The 27,503-nt window shown below is 36.8% G+C and overlaps 1 protein-coding gene across 1 annotated transcript in view; it reads left to right on the forward strand.

Annotated features, from left to right (window-relative positions):
- Positions 1-27,503, forward strand: part of STPG2 (sperm tail PG-rich repeat containing 2) — a 383,941-nt gene that overhangs the window by 36,679 nt on the left and 319,759 nt on the right. Inside the window, exons 4-5 of the mRNA XM_069595066.1 lie at positions 8,135-8,247; positions 13,380-13,491. Coding sequence (XP_069451167.1) covers positions 8,135-8,247; positions 13,380-13,491 — 225 coding nt within the window. The remainder of the gene's footprint in view (positions 1-8,134; positions 8,248-13,379; positions 13,492-27,503) is intronic.

A 27,503-nucleotide genomic window follows, 5' to 3' on the forward strand; every position in this document is an offset into this window, starting at 1 on the left:
TCAGGAAAATCATAGAACAAAACAAACAAACAAAAACAGAATTAGGGGCGGGAGGGAGAGTCTGATTTTTGAGTTTTCTCACTGAATTATCTCAGATGTCTGGTTTACAACATAATCATGAGATATACAAAGAACAAAAAGTATATGGTTCATATGCAGGAAAAGAAGCAATCACTAGAAACTGTTCTTGAGGAAGCCAGGATGTTGGATTTATTAGATAAAGTCTTTGTATCAACTAATTTAAATACAATCAAATAAGTAAAGGACTTGGGCTTCCCAGGGGTACAGTGGTAAAGCATCTGCCTGCCAATGCAGGAGACACAAGAGATGTTAGTTCAGTCCCTGGGTCAGGAAGATCCCCTGGAGTAGGAAATGGCAGCTCACTCTAGTATTCTTGCCTGGAAAATCCCATGTACAGAGGAGCCTGGTGGGCTATAGTCCATGGGACTGCAAAAAGTTAGACACAACTGAGCAGCTGAGCGCATCAAACATCAAACATACCAATATAAGCATGGTGAGAGTCAAAGAAAGAAAAAGGGCAGAGAGAATATTTGAAGAAATAATAACTTGGAAACATCCCAAATTTGATGAAAAATAATCTACACATACAGGAAGCTCAATGAATTGCGAATAGTGTAAGTTCAAAGAGATGCACAGCTCGATATAGCACAAAATGTTGAATACCACAGACAATGAGAAATCTTGAAAGAAGCGAGAGACATGGCAAGGAATCCCTAAGAAGACTAGCAGCTTACTTATCAGAGAAAATGGAGGATGGAAGGCAATGAAGTGATATATTCAAAGTGCTGAAATAAAAATCATTGTTAATCAACAGTTCTGTAGTCAGCAGAAAAATTCTTTGAAAATGAAAGCAAAATTAAGATTCTCAGGTAAACAGAAACCTATAGACTTTATTTCTAGGTCCTCAGGATGAAATGAAAGTTTATTAGATAATAGCTCAAATTCTATTTAAAGAATTAAAATACAAAGGTAAAGGTAAATAGATAAGCTAGTATAATTTTATTTTTGGTTTATAATTCTCCTTTTTTGAAAATTTCTGTCATGAAACATAATAGAGATATATGTTCAAATACAGATATTCCAAGACCTGATAGATTGCTCCATAAAACTTACGAAGAACCAACTTACCTCTGGTAAAATGGAGAGTAAAGATTTTGAGGTTATAGATACATCTCCTGTTCGCACCCTGAATCCCCATTTCTTTGTGGCTATGTGGCCTTTTTGTCCCAAGATTATTTTGCAGCCCTCTCTCTATGCCATACCTGGTTTTCCAGGCCTTGACTGGCCTATCATCCTGTCAGTCATACAAAAATAGTTTTCATCAACAGATAGTGCTGTTATCTTACATATTTGAGTAAGATATGCTTAGAAGAACAGTGGAGATAGTTCTGTAAAAATTGCACTGGAATGAATGGCAGTCCTGTGGTCTGATATAAGTATATTCTGTCCAAGGTAAAGGACAATGAAGAAACGTAGTGTAATGGAACTGGACTGCCTGGGTTTCTTTCTTTGCTTTTCTGCTTAATAGTTACTTGTCTTTGACCAAGTTTCTTAAGCTCTTTATGATGTTTCCTTATCTAATGTATCCTGGGAGAAAACTTTGATCTAATACATTGGAACTATCAATAATGTTTCTTTTTCACAATAGTCATTGATCCTTGGTCTTAGCTTAAACAGTTCTCTAGTCTTAAATCTCAAAATGTTATTCTTGTTTTAAAATTGTATTTTTTATATATGCTATTTCTTTTTTCAGAATAATATATCATCTATTAAAAGGCTTGAATAATGCCTCCACGCTTTCCTAGATGTATAAAACCTTTTTCACATGTGAATAAACACTAACATAACTTTTGATTTCTTTTTGGTTAAATTCTCATTTATAGAAGAGAAAAATAAGAAAAATTATAATTTTAATAGGTCCAATTTATCTAATGCCATGTCTTAGTAATTACTGAGTCAGTTCAACTTGTATTTATTAGGGTAAAAAATCTAGAATGAATTTAAGGAAACATGTTTGTAGAAACATAGATTTACATATAAATTAAAGACATAATTGTTAAAATTCAAGAAGATTCAACAAAGCATAGCTGGAGTAGCTTAGTAGCTGGAGGCTTAAATTTCTTGTTTATTCCTGCAAAAAAAAAAAAAAAACGTGCCTCACAGACTATTTTCAAATTGATACTGTAGTAATGTTAATTCGAGTATTACCCAAATTTCTGATAATTCTGTATATCTCTTTAGCTGCTTTGTGAGCTTGTGCTATATGTGGGCCCAGTTTCCAGATATAAATATTAATAGAAAATTGAGAAAATAATCCAAGAGATAGGTATTATTGTGATTATTCACCAAGTCATTGAAATAACATCTGCTGAAGGTATTTTATATACCTTAACTATGGAAGCACCTGTAAAGTTAAAAGCTATATAAGACTCAAGCCACCAAATCATTTTAAGCTATATTTAATCTATAAAGGAAAATTCTGTATAAGTTATTTTGTATAACATTTTGAATTATAAAATTTGACTTCTTTCCCTTTTTAAAAAGAAGAGCCCTGGGAACCACTGGAAATTTGCTTTTCAGAGGTGGATTTTGCAAGCAGGGTTTTGCGGCTGGAATTATGACACTGACATGCTTGCTAATAATAACATGTTGGGAACTACCTGTGTGCTGCCACACTGGAGTGCAGTCTATTAGTGTTTGAACTGCTGCACCTCGGAACTTGTAATTCTTCACAAATTCTCTTTCTTCACTTAATTATGGGAAAGACATGAGGAGAAAGTTTCATAGCCCCTTCATTTATTTCACTGTCAGTAATTCTTCAAGTTATATTACATCATTCACTTAAAATAATGGAGCTTCTTGCTGAGTTTGCTTCAATTAGGTCATATTTTATTTGCTAATGATTTTAAAGTTAACAATGTCCTTGAAGGACGGTGTTGTCAACACATCTTGACATAAAGAGAATGTGATATAGAACTAAGAGTATGTCAATTTATTCTTTATTTTCTGTTTGTATTTTAAAAAGGCTTTAAAATTAATTTTCCAATTGAACATTTATGGGAGAACTGCAAAGGTTAGTGAATTAAGTAGTTCACGTGGTTTAAATGAAATAAATTTCAGTGTATACACAGGAAAAGGATTTTGCTGGTATCTTGAATGGTGTGTGTGTGTTTAAGTATGTTTGTGTGTGCATAATCTTTCCTTCTGTTGGGTTGGTTTTAAGAATTCTTAAACAGTTAACCTGCAAAATCCCAATGATTAACCTGAAGAAAGCTTCTTGGACCTAATTCTACTTGAATATAGTTTCTCCTGAAATGTTATGTTGAAGCAGTTACTATAAAACTAACATATTTTTCAGTTCAGTTCAGTTGCTCAGTCGTGTCCAACTCTTTGCAGCCCTATGGACTGCAGCATGCCAATCCTCCCTGTCCTTCACCAACTCCCGGTGTTTATTCAAACTTATGTCCATTGAGTCGGTGATGCCATCCAACTATGTCATCCTCCGTCATCCCCTTTTCCTCCCCCCTTCAATCTTTCCTAGCATCAGAGTCTTTTCCAATGAGCCACTTCTTCCCAGCAGGTGGCCAAAGTATTGGAGTTTTGGCTTCAGCATCAGTCCTTCCAGTGAATATTCAGGACTGATTTCCTTTAGGATGGACTAGTTGGATCTCTTTGCAGTCCAAGAGACTCTCAAGAGTCTTCTCCAACACTACAGTTCAAAAGCATCAGTTCTTGGGCTATCAAATTTTATAGCCTCAAATTTTTTAGGCTATAAAAATATAATGTTAAGGATGGCTTGTCAAAATGCTCTGTGTTAAAATACGAGTTTTATTTTTAAAAATCTATAAGCTATAGCAAATCAATAGATGTGTTCCTGCCTGAAAGATAGAAAATATCTGGCACATCTAACCTGGCTATATTATACTAAAAGAGTTCTACATTTATTTTATTACTTATTATGCCTAAAATCTTCACAATTATGAAATTTTGCTTTATTTCAAAGTAAAAATAAAGTACAACACAAATGAGAAAACTTTCTTTCTGACATCAAAACTGTATATGTACTTTAAAATCCATGCCTCTATTAAGTAATTTCATTTGAAAGGTGGTCTAGAACATATCTTCGCAAAAAAAGTGTTGTAGGGCTCAGCACTGTTTCCTTTTTGAAGCCCTCTGGGGTACAGCAGTTTTCAGAGTTGCCACTTACCCAAAGGAACAGGCTGCTTTGTAGCTACTGTAGTGGGTAGCATGGTTTCTTCCAGGACTCCTCTTTTACCATCTGCTACTCTGTTGGTCCTGTCAGGCTGTGCTGTTTTTCTGTGCTGTTCTGCTAGGTGTTATGGTGTTTGTCTTTGCACGCTAGACCCAAAGCCTTTGGATGGTCTGACTACCTTTATTTCCTTTTGTGTTACATTCAGAGGTGCTAGAGTGGTGTAAGCTCTATGCATTAGAGAGATTGGTGGGATAGCCCTTTTAATTTTTATTTATAGCTCTGTTCCTTCTAGGATGGACAAGGATCTGGGCTTGGGAATCATATATCAACCTATTTATAATAATATCATCATCTTGCTTTAATTTGGTGCTTTATAGAGTGTTATAACTACATAGTGTGTTCAAGCTAAGCATCCCTAGTGAAGAAGGGAAATACTTCTCTGCTCTTTGCATTGTAGTTTGTTAGAAGGAATCTGTATACCAATTAGCTAAGCACAGCAAGATGACTTACAGTGCTGGAAATATTCCTAGTGGAAATAAGGATCAATCCTTTTAATTTATGTAACAAGTTTTCCCAGGCTTCATTGGATTGTGGGTACTAATTAGCGTCACAGTTATGTTCAGTTAAGCTCAGTCGCTCAGTCATGTCCGACTCTTTGCGACCCCATGAATCGCAGCACACCAGGCCTCCCTGTCCATCACCAACTCCCAGAGTTTACCCAAATTCAGGTCCATCGAGTCGGTGATGCCATCCAGCCATCTCATCCTCTGTCATCCACTTTTCCTCCTGCCCCCAGTACCTCCCAGCACCAGAGTCTTTTCCAATGAGTCAGCTCTTCGCATGAGGTGGCCAAAGTACTGGAGCTTCAGCTTTAGTATCATTCCTTCCAAAGAACACCCAGGGCTGATCTCCTTTAGAATGGACTAATTGGATCTCCTTGCAGTCCAAGGGACTCTCAAGAGTCTTCTCCAACACCACAGTTCAAAAGCATCAATTCTTCAGCTCTCAGCTTTCTTCACAGTCCAACTCTTACATCCATACATGAGCATTGGAAAAACCATAACCTTGACTAGACAGACCTTTGTTGGCAAAGTAATGTCTCTGCTTTTCAATATGCTATCTAGGTTGGTCATAATGCATATTGTCTCCTCCTGTTGATGTGGTGGAACTCAAGCCTTCTTCAAAGTTCTCCTTCACAGAAGCTTCTAGAAGGGCTGTCTCAACTATGCTCCTGAACAAGTCTGTTTCCACTGAGACAGCTTCTGCTGCCCCAGGCACTTTAGTCCCTTGCCGGATGGTGCTCTCTGCTGAGCATTTCTGCTCATGTACTCCATCATAGTGAAAGCTGCATAGTGAGCTGAGGTGAAGTCAGGTGATTATGCTCTTCTATCTGTGTTACACTCTAATAGCTAGAAGGGTCTAAAAGTAGCACTGCTTTTTACCAGTGTTTTAATGAATTAGATCTTTTAGATTTTGCACTCCACAGAACAGAGGCATAAATCCACTGGGGGATTGTGTTGTACAAGGCAAATTCAGTCAGCAGAAAAGACTACGAAGTAGTAAGCATTGCCACTCTTTGGACCGTAAGATTTTCTTACTGGATGTGGGTTATCATGATTAGCTGCTTCCCATAGGATTACTTTTGCATTTACCTTCTGGTTGATTTGTTCTGTTAGTTCACTGGACATTCCAAAATATGTCTGAATCTTATATGGACATAGCTAGTAACTCCCTGTTTCTATACCCTCAGCTCCAACATCCTCCACCACCCCAAGAAAGGAGACTTACTGTAATTCAATTTCTGTCTCAGATTACCATCTATGATGAATGAATCAACAAAGGTTCCATTTCATTTCACTCAAACATCAAAGTTCTGTCAGATGGTGTTTGCCTCTGTTTAATTGTTTAAGGTCAGGTGGGTGCAAAAGGAAAAGTTTAGTTTTATTGATTTTGTATTTTATAGTATTTGAGGGCTAGTTGTTAGTGGTGAGTTCTAGGAAATAAAAGATGTTTTCACATAGTAGGAAATCTTAGTGCTATAGCAGCTTATTTTTGAATTTTGTTGTGGCACCTTTCTGGAGTGATGCCTGTCTGACTAGGAAGTCTGTCTTTGTTAGGGCCTAATGGCAGTGCTTCCAGTTTATTTCCAACCATCTGTGGCAGGAATGGAATGGGTTTTAGCATTCTTTCTTCACTTCATGTAATGGCACTGGTGCAAATAAATCTCTAAGGTTATTAGTAATTTTGAGAATTACTCTGTACTCACTACCCATGAGTCTGTCCTTACCTCTAGTATCTATCTTCCTGGGCATATTAATAGGGTTCAGCTGAGGTTTCGTTCACATGCAGCAAGGTCTTTTTCTGGTTCTAGTCTCTGCTGTGCTATATTTTCCAGAAATTCCTTGAAGTGGAATGTGAACGATACCTTCTCTTAGTTTCTGAAGAAGGAAAAAGAAAGAAAAGAGTGAAAGTCTTTCAGTTGTGTCCAACTCTTTGCAACTGTACCGTCCATGGAATTCTCCACGCCAGAATACTGGAGTGGGTAGCCATTCCCTTCTCCAGGGGATCTTCCCAACGCAGGGATTGAACCCAGGTCTCCCGCATTGCAGGTGGATTCTTTACCAGCACTGATAATTTGAGTCTATTTTACACTCTTCTTTTGAGGTTCTGGCGGGAATCTGATTTGATTCACCAGTCTGAACTAGAATTTTGTCTTCTTAACATTTAATCACTATTTATTTAATTAATATTGCTTATAATGGTAATTGAGAGAGATTGGTTCCACTGTTCGAGAATAGCAATGATCACTTAGAACAACTGGCATGCTGTTTTATGCAGTTAAACTAAAAGTTTATGTTACTGGGATTTTATTCATTGTATTTATATAGTGTTTTAATAATCCATTCCTATTTTAAAGCTGTATTTTTACAAATCTGAATTAAAAGTTAAATAGACTAGAGTTTAACTTTACATCAGTTAAATAAGATTTTATAAATTTTTAAAATGATTACTCAACATAACAGAATTCCTATAAGAAACACTGCTGTTCTTGTTTCATATTATATTATTAGTGTCTAGTGAAAGCAGGTGTTTTTACCTTCTCTGAAACAAAGTCTTCAGTGAGTCATGCTTAATTTTGGTATTTATTATAGTGGATGTGAAGGAAGATGATTGCTGATTTCTCATGCCACAAATGACTTCTTTGGTGTTAAAGTACTGATCCTGATCTCAAATAGTAACTATAAAATGAACTGAGTTTAATTTTTGTTGTGCATTTGTTACTATAAGAAAATTTTATGTGAATATCTTATAGACTTAAATATCAAGTAATTAGACATTTTCTAGTATCTGTTGGTGATGTTTGAATTCTAATTTAATTTCTATTTAATTAAGTCATTATTGTTAGACTTTCCCTAAATCATGCAATTCTGCCCTTCCTCCCTGATTTAAACGGTAAGGAGCTGATTTTCATTACCCTTAAGGATTTAGGTTGTTGAGTGTACTGCCTAGAGCAAAGCTGTTCATATTGGTTGAGGTTATGATGGAGAAGGAAATGGCAACCTAGTCCAGTATTCTTGCCTGGAGAATTCTGTGGACAGAGGAGTCTGGCGGGCTACAGTCCAGGGGGTCGTAAAGAGTCAGACACAACTGAGCAGCTTTCACTTTCATGCTTAGCTAGAGGTCCTTCTCTGGGAATCCTGGTTGACTTAGGAGTGGAATAGGATACAGTGATAACTTAGGTTATCTAAGTTATCATGATAACCTACATCAGAGAAGATTCTAGCATTTACCAGGGGAAACTCATTGACTAAGGCTATCCTTGCTTTAGACTTGAGTAAAGTTAAACTTTGTTTCATGATTTATATAAACTCTCTCTCACCCTCCCTTTTTGTTTAAAAGGATTTTTCCAATGCAACTTTGAAATACAAGGGGATACATTTTGGCAACTCGTTGGGAAGACTTCAGTTACCTATAACTTCAGGGCCTGGTCCTGGACAATATGATATAACCCAGTAAGTAAAAAAATAGTATACTTTTACTGTAGTTTTGGACTAATAATTTAGACTAGGTTATGCTGTTATGAAAGGAAAAATCAGTATAAAATACTTAAAGAAATATTATACTTTAGGCTAAGCTATGTGAAAACTATTGCTTTTTCAGTCTGCCAGATCCTGTGCTACCTGTTTTACTGTATTAACTCATTTAATATTCACATGTCTCTGTGTAGTTTCTATTGTTATGTCTATTTATTAGTGAAAAATGAGTCAGAGAAGAAATAACATATTTAATATCATGTAGCTGTTGAGTGGCAGAAGTTAATATATAGCCCATGTGTCTAAGTACTAAAATATGCTGTCTTTAATTACAAGATAGATAAAAGTTCAGGAAAAATATAAAAGTAGGTGACCCCAGGATTCTTTATCTTGTTCCTGGCTCTGTTGTCCATTCTTCTGACTAATGATAGATTGAGAAGGCATTCTCACTTTGAGTTAGAGCCATAACATTAGGTTGAAGGTAATATTTACAAAGTCTAACTAGGAAATACATTTCTTGTAAAATAACTGTCTTTATTTTTTTTCTACTCTTATCTTAGATGTGAGTACAGTCTTAGATATGAGTCCATGGAGGCCAAAATTGACTAATAAATACAATGTTCTCAGAAGCTATAGCTGCTTTCCATGATTTCGTTTTTTTTTTTTTTAATAGGTTCCAGCTTATGTGCCTGATCCTTTCTCTCTCATACAATGAATTTTCTCATAGGAAGTCCCACAATGATTACCTCCAGTTAATTTGCTGGACACATTCAGATACACATGTATACCAGCAGTGGACATAGCTTAGACTCTTGCTTAAACTCCCCTGCTACTGTTCATTCATTGAACAAACATTGTTTGAATTCTTGCTATAACCTAGTAATGAACTTAGTAACTGAGAATAAAAAGAATAAAACATGGTCCTTGTTTTAGGGAATTTATGCCCTGTTCTATTGTCCTTTTCTTTGTTCACTTTCCTAGTATGGGAGATATGCCATGTATTTTTATTTTTTAGTAGTTACACTAGAAACTTAACATGTATAAACTTAACATGTATACACAGATTGTTGCTGCTAAGTCGCTTCAGTCGTGTCCAACTCTGTGCAACCCCATAGACAGCAGCCTGCTAGGCTCTTCTGTCCTTGGGATTCTCCAGGCAAGAATACTGAAGTGGGTTGCCATTTCCTTCTCCATTGCATGAAAGTGAAAAGTGAAAGTGAATTCGCTCAGTCGTGCCCGACTCTTAGCAACCCCATGGACGCAGCCTATAAGGCTCCTCCATCCCTGGGATTTTCCAGGCAAGAGTACTGGAGTGAATTGCCATTGCCTTCTCTGATATATAGTAATGGGATCTAAATTTAATCTTTGTCATTCCAAATAAAGCAAAGTCTGTCAAATGCTCTTAATGGTGCGCATTTCCTTGACATAATACTTTTGTTAGTACTTTACTCTTTCTTCTTTCAGTTTGGCTGGTTGGTTCCCTATATGTCTGCCTGCCCATCAGTTTTCTTGAGGTTTTGTCAACATTAGGCAAAATTAACCCTTTTTTAGGGTATGTAGTTCTGTGATGATTTTTTTCCATTTCATTATACATCTAACTGAGTACCTCAGGCATGACCAGTATTCTAATTATGTTGCTCTAATTTTGCTTGCTATTTTATCACAGTCACTTTTACTTCTCTAGCCCTGTCCTGCTCCCATTCTCATCCTAGTTTTTAAATGTTACTTTCTTTTTTATCTTTGTTACTTGTCTTATTTCTTCCTTTTCTTCTGTTCGCATTTTCACTTTGCTAGTAGTACTCTTGCCTGGAAACTCCCATGGATGGAGGAGCCTGGTGGGCTGCAGTCCATGGGGTTGCTGAGGGTCGGACATGACTGAGCGACTTCACTTTCACTTTTCACTTTCGTGCATTGGAGAAGGAAATGGCAACCCACTCCAGTGTTCTTGCCTGGAGAATCCCAGGTACTGGGGAGCCTGGTGGGCTGCTGTCTATGGAGCTGCACAGAGTCGGACACGACTGAAGTGACTTAGCAGCAGCAGCAGCAGCAGTAGGAATGTATCCATATATATTGCACTCCTAACTGCTTCAGATGGTTCATCATTTCCATAATTTGTCTACTCTTTGGTTTGCTGCCTTCACTGTATCTTTTATTTGGACTTGTTTTAGCTCCTTCTGGTAGTCAATATTTTATACCATTTTTTCTTTATTACTTCTTGTTTATTGATTGAGTCATAATTACTCTGGGAGATTTGATATGGTATAAAAATGGAAATACTTGCTGGATGGGAGGAGAGTTTGGGGGAGCATAGATATGTGTAGTTACACTAGAAGTATTGTGTAATTATATTTCTCAATCCTCATCCCAATTCCCAAGAAGGCTAGTACTAAATATTGTGCTAACCATTGGACAGTGGCATTCATCTCCTGTGCTAGTAAGGTTAAGCTTAAAATCTTGAATGCTCGGCTTCAGCATTATGGAAACCGAGAACTTCCAGATGATGAAGCTGGGTTTAGAAAAAGAAGGGGAACCAGAGATCAAATTGCCAACATTTGCTGTATCACAGGGAAAACTAGGGAATTCCAGAAAAACAGCTACCTCTGTTTCATTGACTCTGCCAAAACCTTTAACTATGTGGATCATAATAAACTGTGGAAAGATCTTAAAGAGATTGGAATACCAGACTATCTTACCTGTCTCCTGAGAAACCTATAAGTGGGTCAAAAAGCAACAGTTAGAACCCTGTATTGAACAGCTGAGTGGTTCAAGATTGAGAAAGGCGTATGGCAGGACTGTTTGCTGTCACCTTGTTTGTTTAATTCATACGCTGAGCACATCCTTGAGAAATGCTGGCTGGATGAGTTACAAACTGGAATCAAGATAGGTGGGAGAAACATCAACAACCTCAGATATGCGGATTATACCACTCTAATGTCAGAAACCAAAGAAGAACTAAAGCACCTCTTGATGAGAATGAAGGAGGAGAGTGAAAGACCTGGCTTAAAAATAAATATTAAAAAAACTAAGATCATGGCATCCAGCCCCATTACTGCAAGGCAAATAGAGGGAGGAAAGGTGGAAACCATGACAGATTTCCTCCTCTTGGGCTCCAAAAATCACTGTGGATAGTGACTGCAGCCATGAAATCAGAAGACGTTTGCTTCTTGGCAGGAAAGCTATGACAAACCTAGACACTGTGTTGAAAAGCAGAGGCATTACTCTGCCGACAAAGGTCTGTAAAGTCGAAGCTATCATCTTCCCATTGGTCACATACACTGTGAGAACTGGATTGTAAAGAAGGCGGGGTCCTAAGAACTGATGCCTTTGAACTGTGGTGCTGGACAAGACTCCTGAGAGTCCCTTGGCCAGCAAGGAGATAAAACAAGTCAATCTTAATGGAAATCAACCTTGAATGCTCACTGGAAGGACTGATGCTGAAGTTGAAACTCCAGGATTTTGGTCATCTGATGCCAACAGTTGACTCATTGGAAAAGTCCCTGATGCTGGGAAAGATTGAGGGCAGAAAGAGAAGAGGGTGTCAGAGGATGAGATGGCTGGATGGCATCACCAATGCAGTGGACATGAATTTGGGCAACTTTGGGAGATGGTGAGGGACAGAGAGGCCTGGCATGCTGCAGTATATGGGGTCACAAGGAGTCGGATACAACTGGGTAACTGAACAACAAGAAGAAGATAGATGTAGATGTATGGCTGAGTCCCTTTGCTGTTCACCTGAAACTATCACGTTAATCAGCCATACTCCAATACAAAATAAAAAGTTTAAAAAATGGAAATATTTGACTGTTCTAAATGGAAAGATAGGCCTATAGGTTTTTTTTTTTTTTTAATTTGGGAAACAGACCTAAATGATATGTGACTCTTTTGATATCCCTAGTATAAATATTTTTATCCATAAAACTATTTTGAAAATGTTTGTTGAATTTTGTGTAAAAAAAAAATCAACGAAGTCAGCATTTAATAGTGAACTGAGATGTTCTATGCATTGTTTAACTCATAGTAATGTGTAAACAAAAAAGTAATGACAATTATGTAACCTAAGCATTTGTTTTTCTATTATCTGTTTTATAATCTGCTTATGTTCAATATAGCTCATTGGAAATGTTTAATGTGAAACTGTTTCCCCAGAATTCTGTTTAAGAATTAGAAAAACTGTATGCCACCAAACACTTCACATATAATTATCTGCTCTAATCATTATGACTTTGAGAATTGGTTATTAATATTTCTAATTATAGAAGAAGAGTCAAATCTGAAGTTTAGAGAAGTTAGGTGATTTGTGCAAGGTCACGTAGCTAGTAGGCAGCAATCTTAGGATTCACATCAGGCTGTCTTACTTCAGAGCTGTTGCTTACTTGGTTTATTATTCTCACTTGTAAGTAAGTAAAGTAAGGTTGCTCAGTTGTGTCCGACTCTTTGCGACCCCATGGACTGTAGCCTATCAGGCTCCTCCGTCCATGGGATTTTCCAGGCAAGAGTGCTAGAGTGGATTGCCATTTCCTTCTCCAGGGGATCTTCCCAACCCAGGAATCGAAGCCGGGTCTCCCACATTGCAGGCAGATGCTTTACCGTCTGAGCCACCAGGGAACTTGAGGTTGTGTAAATTTCAGGGAAAATAAGCTTCCTTTTCATTTTCAAAGATCTTTCTTTATGCCTTTTTTCCTGATTGTCATGTGATATAAGTAGCATTAATTGTTTTTCCCTTGGGACTTCCCTAATGGCTCAGCAGGTAGAGAATCTGCCTGCAATTCAGGAGACGCAGGAGGCACAGGTTCAATCCCTGGGTCAGGAAGATCCCCTGGAGGAGGGCATGGCAACCCACTCCAGTATTCTTGCCTGGAGAATCCCAGGGACAGAGGAGCCTGGCAGGCTACAGTCCACAGGGCTGCAAGGAGTTGGACATGACTCAAGTGGCTTAGCACCTACTGAGGATATATTGGCCTAACAACACCCAGATGTGTTTATCATCAAGAACATGATCTTACTGAATACTTTTTAAGCAGGAAATATTGGTGTAAAAATATTCTCTTAGCTTATATAGACATTTATATATTTGAAATTGAGAATAAGTTTTTTTTTCTTGATTTTTAAAGGAAAAAGCCACCTCATTATGAAAATGTAAACATCAAGAAAGATCAACAGCAAAATAGTCGCTCAAATCTCCGACGACTTTATGAAGTAAAAATATTGAAGGAAGAAAAAGAGGTAAATTAAAAATTAGCCATTTCATCCGCTTTCTAGATTTTAAGATAATTGAATCTTAAAACAAAGTTAGAGTACTCTTAGATGTACTGTGCCTGGTAGGTAGTGGTCATTCAGTGAATTTTGTGGAAGGAACTAAGGAACTATATTTAAAATTTCCTTCAAGTGATCACTATTTCCGCTTGAGCACCTCTTGTGATTAAAAACTCCATACCCCTGAGGTTTCTTGTTCCAGTAGTAGACTACTCTGTTTCTTACAATTTCCTTCCTAAATGGACTTAAATTTACCTGCTTGCTGTCTTCTTAATTCTCCCTTTTCCTATGACTTCTCTTGAATCTGCCTTCAAACCTTTGCTCGTAAGGATAAATGTTCTAAATACCTTTGATTTTTCTCAGTATTTAACTTCAAGATAACTTATCTTCCTTTGAGGTTATTGGGGATCTTCAGTTTTTGACTTTTTCTCTCTTTGAAATAGAGAACTAAGAATAATATTCTTGGTATAGAGTCTGAATAGTACCTAGTTTTTATTTTCATTGTTCTAGGTAGCTTATATTTATTAATATAAAGCTCTAAATGCCATTAACTTTTTTTTGTAGCTATGCTTCAGTTTAATCATTTGGAACTTGCAGTCATAAAAACCTTGGATATTTTGTAGTCACAGAAACCTTGAATTTTTTTAAAGTTTATATTTAAACTTAAAAACTTGAAGGTCATAGGATAAACATTTCAAAATGGATCCATTTAGAGGAAGGATAAATGATTCTCAATTGAGAAATCAATGAGTATTTCAATAAGAATTTTCTCTGCATTTGATTTCCTTGGTTTTTCCTCTGAATATTAATCAGCAGTGAAAAATATTGCTTATAGAGTTATTAGAAAAAGATACATTAACAGGGAAATATAATGCAGTTGTTTTCATAGAATAATAATTATAAATTTCAAACAAGATAAAAAAAGTGTTAATTTAGAATCATGAGAGAGATTGGTCTGTTATATTGTAATGTGTTTGTCTGGTTTTAGTATTAAGGTAGTACTGACCTCATACAATGAGTTAAGTGTTCCTTCTACTTGTGTCCTCTGAAAGAGACTGTAGAGAATTGGTATAATTTTTTCCCCTAAATGTTTGGTAGAATTTACCAGTGAACTCATCTGGGTCTGGTACTTTTAGTTTTGGAAGGCTGTCTTGATTTCTTTAATAGATTTAAACCTATTCAGATTATCTGTTTCTTCTTATGAGAAGTTGGCAGTTGAACCTTTTAAGGAAGTGGTTTGTTTCATCTAGGTTATCAAATTTATGGGCATAGAGTTGTTCATAACATTCCTTTATTCTTCTAATGTATATGGGGTCTATAGTTATGTCTCCCCCTTCATTTATAATATTAGTGATTTATGTCTTCTCTCATTTTTCTTAATTTGCCAGGTGAGAGGTTTATAAATTTTATTGATCTTTTCGAAGAACCAGCTTTTGGTTTTGTTGCTTTTCTCTGTTCATTTCTTAGTTTTAATTTCATTGATTTTTTTCTCTAATTCTTAATTAGAATTAAATCTTAATTAAATTAATTCTTAATTTCTTTTTTGGGTATTATTTTGGTATTTAATATTTTACTTGGGTATTTAATATTTTATTTTGTATTTGCTCTTTCAAAATTTTTTCCTAAGGTGGTGACTTAGATGCTCATATGTGTTTTTAGTGGTATAAATTTCCCTGTAAGAGCTGTTTATCCTGTATCTCACAACTTTTGATTGTTTCTGTATTCATTTTCATTTAGTTCAAAATGTTTTAAAATTTCTCTTGAGATTTCTTCTTTGATCCGTGTATTATTTAGAATTGTGATGCTTAATCTCCATGTATTTTGTGAGTTTCCATTGATCTTTCTGTTTTTGGTTTCTAATTTAATTCTACATGGTCTGAGAACAGACATATGATTTCTAGTCTGTTAAATTTGTGAAAGTGTGTTTGTGACTCAAAACGTGGTCTGTCTTGGGAAATGTTCTGTATGAGCTTGAGAAGAATGAATTCTGCTGTTGTTGGATGAAGTAGCATGTAGGTGTCAATTACATCTAGTTGACTGATGGTGTTATTGAGTTCAAGAGTGTCCTTATGGATTTTATGCCCACTGGTCTGTCCACTTCTGAGAGAGGGTGAAGTCTCCAAATGTGATAGGGAATTCATTTATTTCTCCTTGCAATTCTATCAGTTTTTGCCTCATTTAGTTGATGCTCTGTTGTTAGGTGCCTACACCTTAATGATTATTACGTCTTTTTAGAGAACTGACCCCTTTACCATTATGTAATGACCTTCTTTATCTCTGATAATTATTTTTACTTTGAAGTATACTCTTTCTGAATAAAAAGCTTTCTCTGGTGGCTCAGATGGTAACGAATCTGCCTGCAATGCAGGTAGATCTGGATTTGATCCCTAGGTTGGGAAGATCCCTCAGAGAAGAAAATGGCTACCCACACCAGTATACTTGCATGGAGAATTCCATGGACAGAGGAGCCTGGTGGGCTACGGTCCATGGGGTTGCAAAGAGATGGACACAACTGAACAACTAACACTTTCACTCTTGCTTTCTTTTGATTAGTATTAATGTGATATATTGTCCTCTATCCATTTACTTTACATTTATATGTCTTTATATTTAAAGTGGGATTTTTGTAGACAAGGCTTACTATACAAGAATAGTGGTATCTTTGATCCACTCTGACAATCTGGCTTTTAACTAGTGCATTTAGATCGTTGACATGCATGGTTATTGATACAGTTAAATTAGTATACACTACTGTTTTCTGTTTGCCCTTATTCTTTTTTTTTTTTTTGCCTATGCTGCACAGCTTGTAAGATCTCAGGAACCTAGGCCATGGTTGTGAAAGCCCAGAATCCTACCCACTAGGCCATAAGGAGCTCCCACATTGTTGATATTTTTGTTGTTCATTTTTTCCCCCTGCCTTTGGTGGCTTTGAGTATTTTGTATGATTCCTTTTCTGTCCTTTCTTAGAATATAGCTAAACTTCATTTTTTACTTTTTAAGTGTTCAGTTCAGTTCAGTTGCTCAGTCGTGTCCAACTCTTTGCGACCCCATGAATCGCAGCACGCCAGGCCTCCCTGTCCATCACCCTCTCCCGGAGTTCACTCAAACTCACATCCATCGAATCGGTGATGCCATCCAGCCATCTTATCCTCTGTTGTCCCCTTCTCCTCCTGCCCCCAATCCCTCCCAGCATCAGAGTCTTTTCCAATGAGTCAATTCTTCGCATGAGGTGGCCAAAGTATTGGAGTTTCAGCTTTAGCATCATTCCTTCCAAAGAACACCCAGGGCTGATCTCCTTTAGAATGGACTGGTTGGATCTCCTTGCAGTCCAAGGGACTCTCAAGAGTCTTCTCCAACACCACAGTTCAAAAGCATCAATTCTTTGGTGCTCAGCTTACTTCACGCTCCAGCTCTCACATCCATACATTTTAAGTGTTAGTTCTAGTTTATAACTAATTCTGGTCTACTTTTAAATAATACTGCACTACTTCATGGGTAGTGTGAGTACCTTGTAATTGAAAAAAAATCCTAGTTTTTCCTTTCCATTGCTTGCATCATTGTCATACATTTCACTTATATTTAAGCATACAGAAACATATTCATATGTATGTGTGTATATATATGTATACAGACACATACATAATTGAATATACTGTTGCTATTATTTTGAGCAAAATATTTGAGAAAAATAATAATGGCTCTGTTAGACCCATAAAGAATAAGAAAAATAAAACTTTTTGTTTTACCTGTACTTGCACATACTTCAATTCTCTTCCTTTATGCGGATCCAGATTTTGGACCTGTATTACTTTCCTTCTTTTTAAGAAAGATACCATTTCTTGTAAGGCAAGTCTACTAGCAACAAATTTCATCAATTTTTGTTTGTCTAAGAAAGTATTTCTCTTTCACTTTTAAAGGACAATTTCATAGCATGCAGAATTCTAGATTTTTTTTTTTTCTCAACACTTTATTTCACCCTACTCTCTTCTTGCTTGCAAAGTTTCTTTGGAGAAATCAAGTGTAATTTTTGTTCCCCTTTATGTAAGGTGTTTTTTTTTTTCTGGCTTCTTCCAGGATTTTTTCTTTATCTAATTCTGTATTTTGAAGACAATATGCCTAGGTATAGTTTTTCAACAGTTATCCTTGTTTCAGGGACATTGGTGTTCTCTGAGCTTTCTAGATCTGTGGGTTGATGTCCAACATTAATTTGGGGGAAATTCTTGGTCATTTTTTTTTCACATATTTCTTCTGTTCCTTTTTCTTTCTTCTTCTTCTTCTAGTATTACCAGTTGTTATTATTCTTTAGTCACGAAGACATGTCTGACTCTTTTGTAATCCCATGGACTGTAGCCCACCAGGCTCCTCTGTCCATGGAATTCTCCAGGCAAGATTACTTGAGTGGGTTGCCATTTCCTTCTCCAGTGGGATCTTCCTGACCCAGGAATCGCATCCACTTCTCCAGTTTGGCAGATGGATTCTTTACCACTGAGTCACCTGGAAAGCCCAGTACTACCATTATACATATATTAAACCTTTGGAGGTGTCTCCCAGTGTTTGGATAGTCTGTTTTGATTTTTTTTCCAGTTTTTGTTCTCTTTGCTACTTAGTTTTGGAGGTTTCTATTGATATATCCTCAAGGCTAGAGATTGTTTTTTCAGTTTTCTCCAGTTTACTGATAAACCTGCAAAGGCATTTTTCACTTGTGTTCTTGTTTCTGGTCTCTAACATTTATTTTAAAATTTTCCTTTTTCTTTTAGGATTTTATCTCCCTTCTTCCATTGCTTACTTGTCTGTATATTCTGTCATTTTTTCCTGTAATAGATAAATTAGCTTATTAATCATACATATTTAAAATTCCCAATCTGATTGATTTCACCATCTCTGCTGTGCCTGGTTCCCAGTTGTGTTGTTTACTACCTCTTCTAAAGGAGTTTTTGCTTTCTAATATTTGGTGTAACTTTTTCTTGATATTAGTCAGCTTGAGTTGCTATAAAAGAATGTCATAGACTGGGTGTCTTATAGGCAACAGAAATGTATTTCTTATAGTTCCGTGAGGCTGAGAAGACTAAGATGAAGGTGCCAGCAAATTCATTGCCTATTGAGGGTCTGTGTCCTACTCACAGACATCTTTTTGTTGTGTTTTTGCATAGTGGCAGGAGCAAGGGAACTGTCTGGGATTTTTTTTTTTTTTTAAGTAAAGGCACAAATTTCATTCATGAGAGCTCTACCCTCATGAGTGAATCACTTCCCAGAGGCACTGCCTTCAAGTACCGTCACATTGGGGGAATAGGTTTAAATGTGTATCTTTCAGGGACAAAAGCATTAAATCTCTAGCACTTGACATGATTTATCAGGTAAAGAAACTGATGAAAATATGCCTTTCGTAATGTGGTCTGGGGAAGGAGGAGTGTTCTACAATCCTGTGACTAGCTCTTAGTCTTTTAGTGAGCCCATGTCTCTGGACTGTGAACTTCACAAATGTTTCTCAGTGTTTTCCTCTCTCCTTAGCTGGAATAGAGTGGCTAGTGGGGCCTGGAGTTGGATATTCTCTTTATTTTGTGTGGAAGGCAAGACTAGGTTTTTTTTCTTACACCAAGTTTACTAGATGTGAATAATAATACAGCAGTTTAGACTGTGGCTAATGATATTCTCCTGAGAGCAGGCTTTGTTAAGATAAACAGAGTGTTCTGGTATATTTCAAAATGATTCCTTTCCCTCTGTCTCTGCCAGAAACTTAAGGGGATTTTGCTCCAGTATTTGCTGTGAGAATCTAAGTTGAGCTGCTGGAGTAGATGAAAATTGTGAGGTCCTCCTCTATGACTGAGACCCTGGAGTTTTTAACTTTCAGACTTGTCTGGGTGGAGGCTCCAGCAATACATCAAATAGAGTTCAGGTTTTCCTGCCTCGGCAGTGGTTCCCACAGTGGTTTCTGCGTGTAGGTTTCTGCTCTGGTAAGCTGTGACTTCTTGTGTTGGCTTGTCTACCTCTCCAGTCTAGGGGGCAGCCGTTTTGCCCTGTGTTCTCTGCGCTCTCATGGATTCAAGAAGAGTTTGGTTTTTCATGCTGTTCAGGTTTTTACTTGTTGTCAGGGAGGAGTGTCAACATTAAAGTTTCTTTTACATGTGGGACTGGAGACTGGAAGTCAGGAAACAAGTTTTTTAAACATAAAATATTTTCTGGCAGTGACATCAGCAAGATGGTGAACTTGGAGTCCCAACATTCTTCTTTCCCCATAAAATAGTAACACTCAATAAACAACTATATCCTGATGCAAATAGCTCTGGGAAATCTCTGCAGTACAATGAAGATGCTACGGAGGCCTCAAGGAGCTTCAAAGCTAAGGATGGTCACGTAGAAAATTGTAGAAGGCATTTTGCCTGCATGACCCCAGTCCTCAGTCCATAGCTAAGTTGTGAAAGACATACAGAATACTTTATCTAAAGTAAAAGTTCAATTATTAAGACAAAACAAGAAGAAAATCACATCAGAAAGGTGATTTTCCCCATGCGTGGGAAAGGGAGTGGGAGCTCTCTTGGAGCTGGTCTGGTATAGGCACATCCCTGCTGCAGTGGTGGCGCCAGTGTCTGAGACGAGCCCGTACAGAGCCAGGGTCTTGGCTGCGCGTGGCAGGTGCTGGATCCAGCCCTGCGAGGTGAGTAGCGGAGGCTGTGGCAGGTCCTTCCTTCTCCAAGGGAGGCATAGTAACATGAAATAGAGGCAGTTCCATCAGCTGGCTTCTACTAACTTTGTGTTTTGTTCTTGTTTCTCTTGGTATTGTTTATTTGAGATTTTTCTTGTTTTCTAAGTTAGCTGGTATCACTGTAAGCTTCCCTGTTAGACCTGCTTTGGCTGCATCCCTTTGGTTTTGAATTGTCGTTATCTTCATTTTCATTTGTCTCTGCTGCTGCTGCTGCTGCTAAGTCGCTTCAGTCGTGCCTGACTCTGTGCGACCCATAGACGGCAGCCCCTGGGATTCTCCAGGCAAGAACACTGGAGTGGGTTGCCATTTCCTTCTCCTGGGTATTTAAAAAAATTTCCTCTATAATCTCTTCAGTGATCCATTGGTGACTCATAACATACTGTTTGTGCTCTTCACAGTTTTTTTTTCTTATAGTTGATTTCTAATCTCATGGTGTTGTGATCACAAAAGATGCCTGAAATGATTTCAGTTTTCTTAAATTTACCAAGGCTTGCTTTGTGGCTGACATTATTGCTTTAAATATTTTCTCCTTATCCTTAATTTTTGGCATTTTAATTGCAATCTGCCTTGGCCTGTTCCTCTTTGAGTTAATCCTGTATGGGACTCTTGGTGCTTCTCAGACTTTGATGTCTGTTTTCTTTCCCAGGTTAGGGAAGTTTTCAGTTACTATGTCTTCAGTAGTTTCTCAGGCCCTTTCTGTCTCTCTCATTCTTCTAGGACCCCTATAATGCAAAATTAATGTGTTTGATGTTGTCCCAGAGGTCTTTTAAACTGCCCTCATTTCTTTTCATTCTTTTGTTCTTTCTCCTTTTCAGTGGCAGTGATTTCTATTATTCTGTCTGATCCATTGCTCTGTATCATTTAGTCTCCTCTTAATTCCTTTTGGTGTATTTTTCATTTCAGTTATTGTGTTCTTCATCTCTGTTTGATTGTTCTTATATTTTCCAACTCTTCGTTAAACACTGTGTACCTGTTTTCTCAAATTCTTTGGTCATCTCTAGAATCATTACTCTGGAGTCTTTCTTGGTAGATTGCCTGTTTCCACTTTACTTAGTTCTTCTGGAATTTTATCTTATTCCTTTGTCTGGAACATATTCATCACTGGCTCATTTTGTCCAGGTTGCAATTTTATTTTTATGTATTCGTTTTTCAATTTTATTTTATGTATTTTTATGTACATTAGTTATGTTTCTCAACCTTGTAGAAGTGACCTTCCGTAGGGGATATCCTGTGTGTCTTAGCAGCGTACTCTCCTCTTATCACCCAAGCTATATGCTGGAGGGGTTCCTCATATGAGGGCTGGTGTGTCCTTATTTGTAAGTGTTTGGGTAGGCTTTGCTGGCTGCTCGTCCAGTGGGTTGCCACGCCCCACCTTGTGTGGGAGCTACTGGCTGTTGTTTAGTGGAGTCTGGTCACCAGGTGGTTAGAATCAGGACCCTAGGGGACCCTGGGGCTAGTACTGCCTCAGTGGTAGGCAGTGTAGGGTCCTGAAGACTTTGGGACTGTTGCCTGCCCACTGGTGGGTGATGCCTGTTCCTGGGGTTAGTGCCAGACTCTTGGCAGGCAGAAGTGTTCCTGGAGTCTGGCGGTAGGGCCCAGGGATCTCAGAGCTTGTTTCAGACTATTTGTGTGTTTGTGGGGGGTTCTTCACACAGTTTGGTGTGGGATCTGGAGTGTCTTGAAGCTTGTATTGGCCTGCTAGTGGGTAGGGCCAGGGCCCACCTGGTCCCAGGGTAAGATCTGGCCTGCTGTAGTGGGGTGGATCTGCAAGCTGTGAGATCATAGTTATTTTGTATATGGTGTTTGCATGAGGCTTGTCTAGAGGCTACTGCAGGCTTCCCACAGGGAAGCAGGGCCAGTGCCTGCTCACTGGTGGATTAAGCTGGTCTTAACCCTCTGGTGGGCAGGGCAGTGTCTGGAGGCCTGTTTAGAGGTGATTACGGGCTCGAGAAGTCTTTAGACAGCCTGTCTGGTGATAAGTGAAGTTGTGTTCCTGCTCAATTAGTTATTTGGCCTGAAATGTCCCTATACCACCTACAGGATACTGGGTGTGGCCAAGTCTTGGCACAAATGAGCTAAGATGGCAGCCACCAACAACATTGTTACAACAGTAGAATGTTCCTAAGTATGGCTACCACCAGTGTTTTTGTTCTCCATGTGAGCCATAGCCACCTCCTAGCTCCATGGGAGGCTCTCCAGGACTAGCAGGAAGCTCTGGCTCAGGCACTTACAAAATTACTGCTTTTTCCCTGGAGTCCACCTTGTCTCGTGGTTCCTTCTTTATAACATTAGTTGTGGAAGATCTTTCCAGGCTTTTTCCTTGATGGTTGTTCTGAAGATAGTTGTGATTTTGGTGTTCTCATGAGAGGAGGTAAGCTCAAGATCTTTGTACTCCACTACCTTGCCCCAACCTCAAAGTTGACTTCTTTTTAATTTAGAGGTTTGCTTTTTTGGAAAAAATAGCTTTATTCAGACATGATTCATGTGTAATATAATTATTTAAAGTATATAATTTCATGGTTTAGTATGTTTTCAGAGTTGTACAACTGTCACCACAATCAATTCTAGAATATTTTAATTCACCCCAATAAGTGGTCATTTCCATCCGCCTCCAATCCTCTTAGCTCTAGGCAATCAATAATTTATCTTCTGGCTCTGTAGATTTGTTTCTCTGAACATTTCATATGTATGGAATCATACACATTTGTCCTTTATTGACTTCTTTCATTTGGCATAGGATGTAGCATGTATCAATGAGTTATTTCTTTTCATGGCTGAATAATATTACATTGTATGGATATACCACATTTTGTTTATCCATTCATTAGTCGACACACATTTGGGTCATAATCACTTTTTGGCTAAGAAGAAAAGTAGTAAGTATAGCAATATGCTAAGTGAAAGCATAAGAATAAAGCCATGGACATTTGTGTATGAGTCTTGCATGGACATGTGTTTTCAATTCTCTTGGATAGGTGTAGACTTGCTGTTTAATACTGTAATTCTAACTTTTTGTGGTACAAACAGGTACACTGTTTTATATTGTGACCAGTAAAATATGAAGGTTCTAATTTCTTTCCACCATTGCAGCACTTGCTATAGTTTTTCTTTTTGATTATGGCCATCCTAGTGGGTGTGAAGTGATATATTTTTGCAGTTTTGATTTACTTTTCCTAAACATTAATGGTGATGGACAGGGAGGCCTGGCGTGATGCGATTCATGGGGTCACAAAGAGTCGGACACGACTGAGCGACTGAACTGACTGAAACATTAATGATATTGAGTATCTTTTCATACACTTATTGGTCACTTGTATATCTTCCTTAGAGAAATGTCTAACTAGACTTGGCCCATTTAAAATTTTTATTGTCTTTTTGTTACTGACTTTTAGGAGTTCTGTAAATTTGATTTGTTTTTCTCTTAACTTATGATTAATTTGAATAACATATACAAGAATATGAAATCTTTTTAAAAAATGTATTTGTCCCCAATTAAACCATTATTCTTAGAGAACAGGAATCTTTCATTGTACTTTCTTTTTTTTTTTTGTATTCCTTTAGTTACTGGGGTAAGATACATAATGTTTTCGAATGAATGATTACAAATTTGATAAATGTGCAGTTTTATTTTAAAATATGAATTTAGAGAAAGAATTCTAAGGTTTTCTCTTGCTTCCCATTTATAATATTGCCTTAGATGGATAAATTTTAAAGCAATAAACTAATTAGGCAAGTAAATGCTCTAATGTCTTTGGATGTAAATATTTTCTGATGGTACAGCAAAATACAATGTATAATAATATGAATTGTTGTTGTTCGGTCGCTAAGTCATGTCAGTCTCTTTTGTGACCCCATAGACTGTAGCCCTCCAGGCTTCTCTGTCCATGGGATTTCCCAGGTAAGAATACTAGAGTGGGTTACCATTTCCTTCTGCAAGGGATCTTCTTGACCCAGTGATCATACCCCCATCTCCTGCATTGGTAGGGGGATTCTCTACCACTAAGCCACCTGGGAAACCCAATAATATGAATATAAACATGAATATTCATAACTTAAATAGAAATATGATAATATGAATGATTGTGATTTTTGTTTATTATATACTTGGAATCTATTTAATTCTGTTGTATGCACAATATATTACAATATATCTTTTGAATTTATTCTGGCATTTGACTCTATTGATAAATTCTGTTAAGAAATACAAATATATCTCTAATGGTTTTGTAATTCTGTGAATACCCTAAAAACACCCGAGTTGTACATTTTAATGGATAAATTATATAAGATATAATATACAAAATTATATCTCAATATAGCTGATATATACATGAGAAAAGAAAATAAATCCAAATATTAACTTTTATTCAACCTGAATGTTTTCCACAGGAATATGTCTTGCCTTTGGCAATGAAAATTCTTGTTAGTATTCTCTTTAATATTAACGAAGTCTTTAATATATATAAATACTTAAGTTATTTCTATTGAGACTCTTTGATTTGCTAATAAAAGACTTAAAAAATTGCTGTAAATAGCTCCTGATCAGTTAAAAATCTGAGTAAAATTTCACTGAAAGTGAAGTCGCTCAGTCATGTCCGACTCTTTGCAACACCATGGACTATAGCCTACTAGGCTCCTCTGTCCATGGGATTTTCCAGGCAAGAATACTGGAATGGGTTGCCATTTCTTTTTTCAAAATTTCACTAGGTGGCGCCAATAGTTTGAGTCTTTATTGACAGAAAACCTTATTTATTTGCTATTTTCCCATATTCATTAAAATAAATGGTTAAAAATTATGTGGTATGAAAATTTGCCTTGTAGTTATCCTGAGCAGACCTAAATTGGAAGTTTTGTTTGTTTGGAAGTTCTGCCAGATAGAAATAACTTGGAACCATATATTTAAAAATGTTATTTAAATTCTAGTTGCAGACTGAGTTATAGATTTTTCATTTCATTTATCTATCAATATATAAATTTATGAAAACTGTTAGAATTTTAAAGTTATCTTAAAGTTATAATTAATAAACTTGGTTTTCCTTTAGATTAGAATATACCTAAAAACAATGTACTTGTCTGAAGTAAATATTAGGTAGAAACACCTACCTAAGATATTAAGTAGAAATCTTCAAGTAGAAAATTGTAGTTTGAAATAAGTAAAAATGTGCTAAAAAGATTAATAACGACATAAGCGGCAGAAATAATATATAGCCTTTTGTGACTATTTTTGAAGTCCATCATTAGAATAATTCTAATGATTTTCTTTTAGGGTGAATGATTCCAATATTTCTGACCCCACATTTCACCTTTTCATTTTTCATTGCTAGGCTTTAATATTTATTAAACTACCTGATTAGTGGGCATTATAACAGATACTTGGTAATTTATTGCAGCTAGCAGTATGTAGTGGTTACCTTGAAAGAAATGAACTTTGAGGATAAACAAACATTTAGGAAGATTTGCAGAAAATTATTTTCTCCCAAAACACAAATTGTTTGAATTATGGTTACTGTATCTAGAAATCTGAGTGATCACTTTTCTTATTTTTTAAGATATCTTTTCCAAGTTTTAAGTTATGGATTTCAAAGAGAAAAAAAAGATATCAAGAAAGGTTGGAGGAAAAGATAGAATCATTAAAATATGAATTGAGAAAATTGTGTGAGAAAAGCAGTGAAGTTGAAGTTGGAAACAATTTTTTAAAATTGCTTAAACAGTGATTCAGTATCTTTTAAAAGAGCATCTTTCTGTAACTATATAATAGTTTGTACTATTATTAGTGAGTTTTAAATATACTGAAGTCATATATGTGGTAAAAATGTAAGAACTATGTAAAACAAATGAAGCATTCTTAGATTTATTTGTATTTTAGTGGTAAAGAGTTCAGGTTTTAAAATCACACTGCAATTTCTTGCTCCATTACAACTAGTTGTGTGAGCTTGGGCAACTTACTTTGCCATTCTAAGCCTATATACTTTTCCTTCTAAATCTCTAAAGTATGAATAATAATATACATAAAGATGTCATTGTGAAAATTCAGTGAAATGTGATCACACACACACACACACACACACACTGCTTAATACAGTGTTTGGCATTTCATAATACCATGCTGTGGCTAGAAAGATGATGAATATTACAAAGTTTTCTGAATCAAAGGACTTACACATTGATGGATGATACAAATATATAAAGAATTATAAAATGATATCAAAATAAGGTACAGTGAGACTTCAGAAGAGAAAGTCATTGATTCTGCTTGGGAATGACACAAGTCAGGAAAGAATTCTAAAATGTGTTTGTGTTTTGAGTAATAAGTAGGTGTTTGTCAAATGGAGTAGAACATTATAGGCAAAGAGGATGTGCAAAGCCATAACGTTTCAAGCAAAGCAGTTTTTATCTGGGTGATAATGAACTAGTAAATATTTTAAATGGAAGATTCATGAACAGTTTTGTAATTTCAGGAAAATAGGGCAGTAAGCTGTGAATCAAACGTATGGAATGTGGGGAAAGGGAGGACAGGAGAAGTCATGAAGTGATATGTAGTGATTCACATAGTGGATGGCTGTGTGGATGGCATTGATTTTTATCTGGTGGTTAATTTGATATGGGAAGATGACTGGCAAAGTTGAGGATGACATAGATTTCTCATTTAAAATACTGGATAAATGGTGTTGTACAGAGAGAAAATATAGAAAGAAAGCTTACTACACTGTGTGTGTGTGTGTGTGTGTGTGTGTGTGCGCGCACGTGTGTGTGTGTGTATACATAATACTGGGGGATCACATTCTTTTATGCATCTATTTGTTAGATAGGTAGAAATGTTTTAAAGATAGTACAAAATTGAGAAAAATTTGGACTGGAGATTTAGGAATTAGTCTTTGGGTTAGTTATATAATCCATAAAAGGTGAGGATTGATTGATAGTATTTAATGGATAAATGGAGGAAAAGGGATTTCAGAAAGGAACTAGGAGGATTCAAAATGGTAGGGACAAAATAGGGAGGAGTGATCTCACAGGAGCCAGATGAGGATTGTGTTTCAAGAAAGTAGCTGCCACCTGTCTTATGTACTTTGGATAAGTTAAAAAAATAAGAACTGAAAATGGTCACCTGAACTTTGCAGAATTTTGAGATCAGTGGTTGCTTTAGTAAAGCATTTCTGATGGACTGGGTTGAAGATAGCAGGCTGGTGGTGGACTGAAGAATGGATCTATGGGAAAAAATAGGATCCTGTGAATGTGTCTAAAATGAAAGGCAGAGATAAGCTTTTATCCAGGTTTTTTTCTG

The sequence above is a fragment of the Ovis canadensis genome, chromosome 6, assembly GCF_042477335.2.
Source record: "Ovis canadensis isolate MfBH-ARS-UI-01 breed Bighorn chromosome 6, ARS-UI_OviCan_v2, whole genome shotgun sequence".
In the NCBI taxonomy this organism is placed as follows: Eukaryota; Metazoa; Chordata; class Mammalia; order Artiodactyla; family Bovidae; genus Ovis; species Ovis canadensis.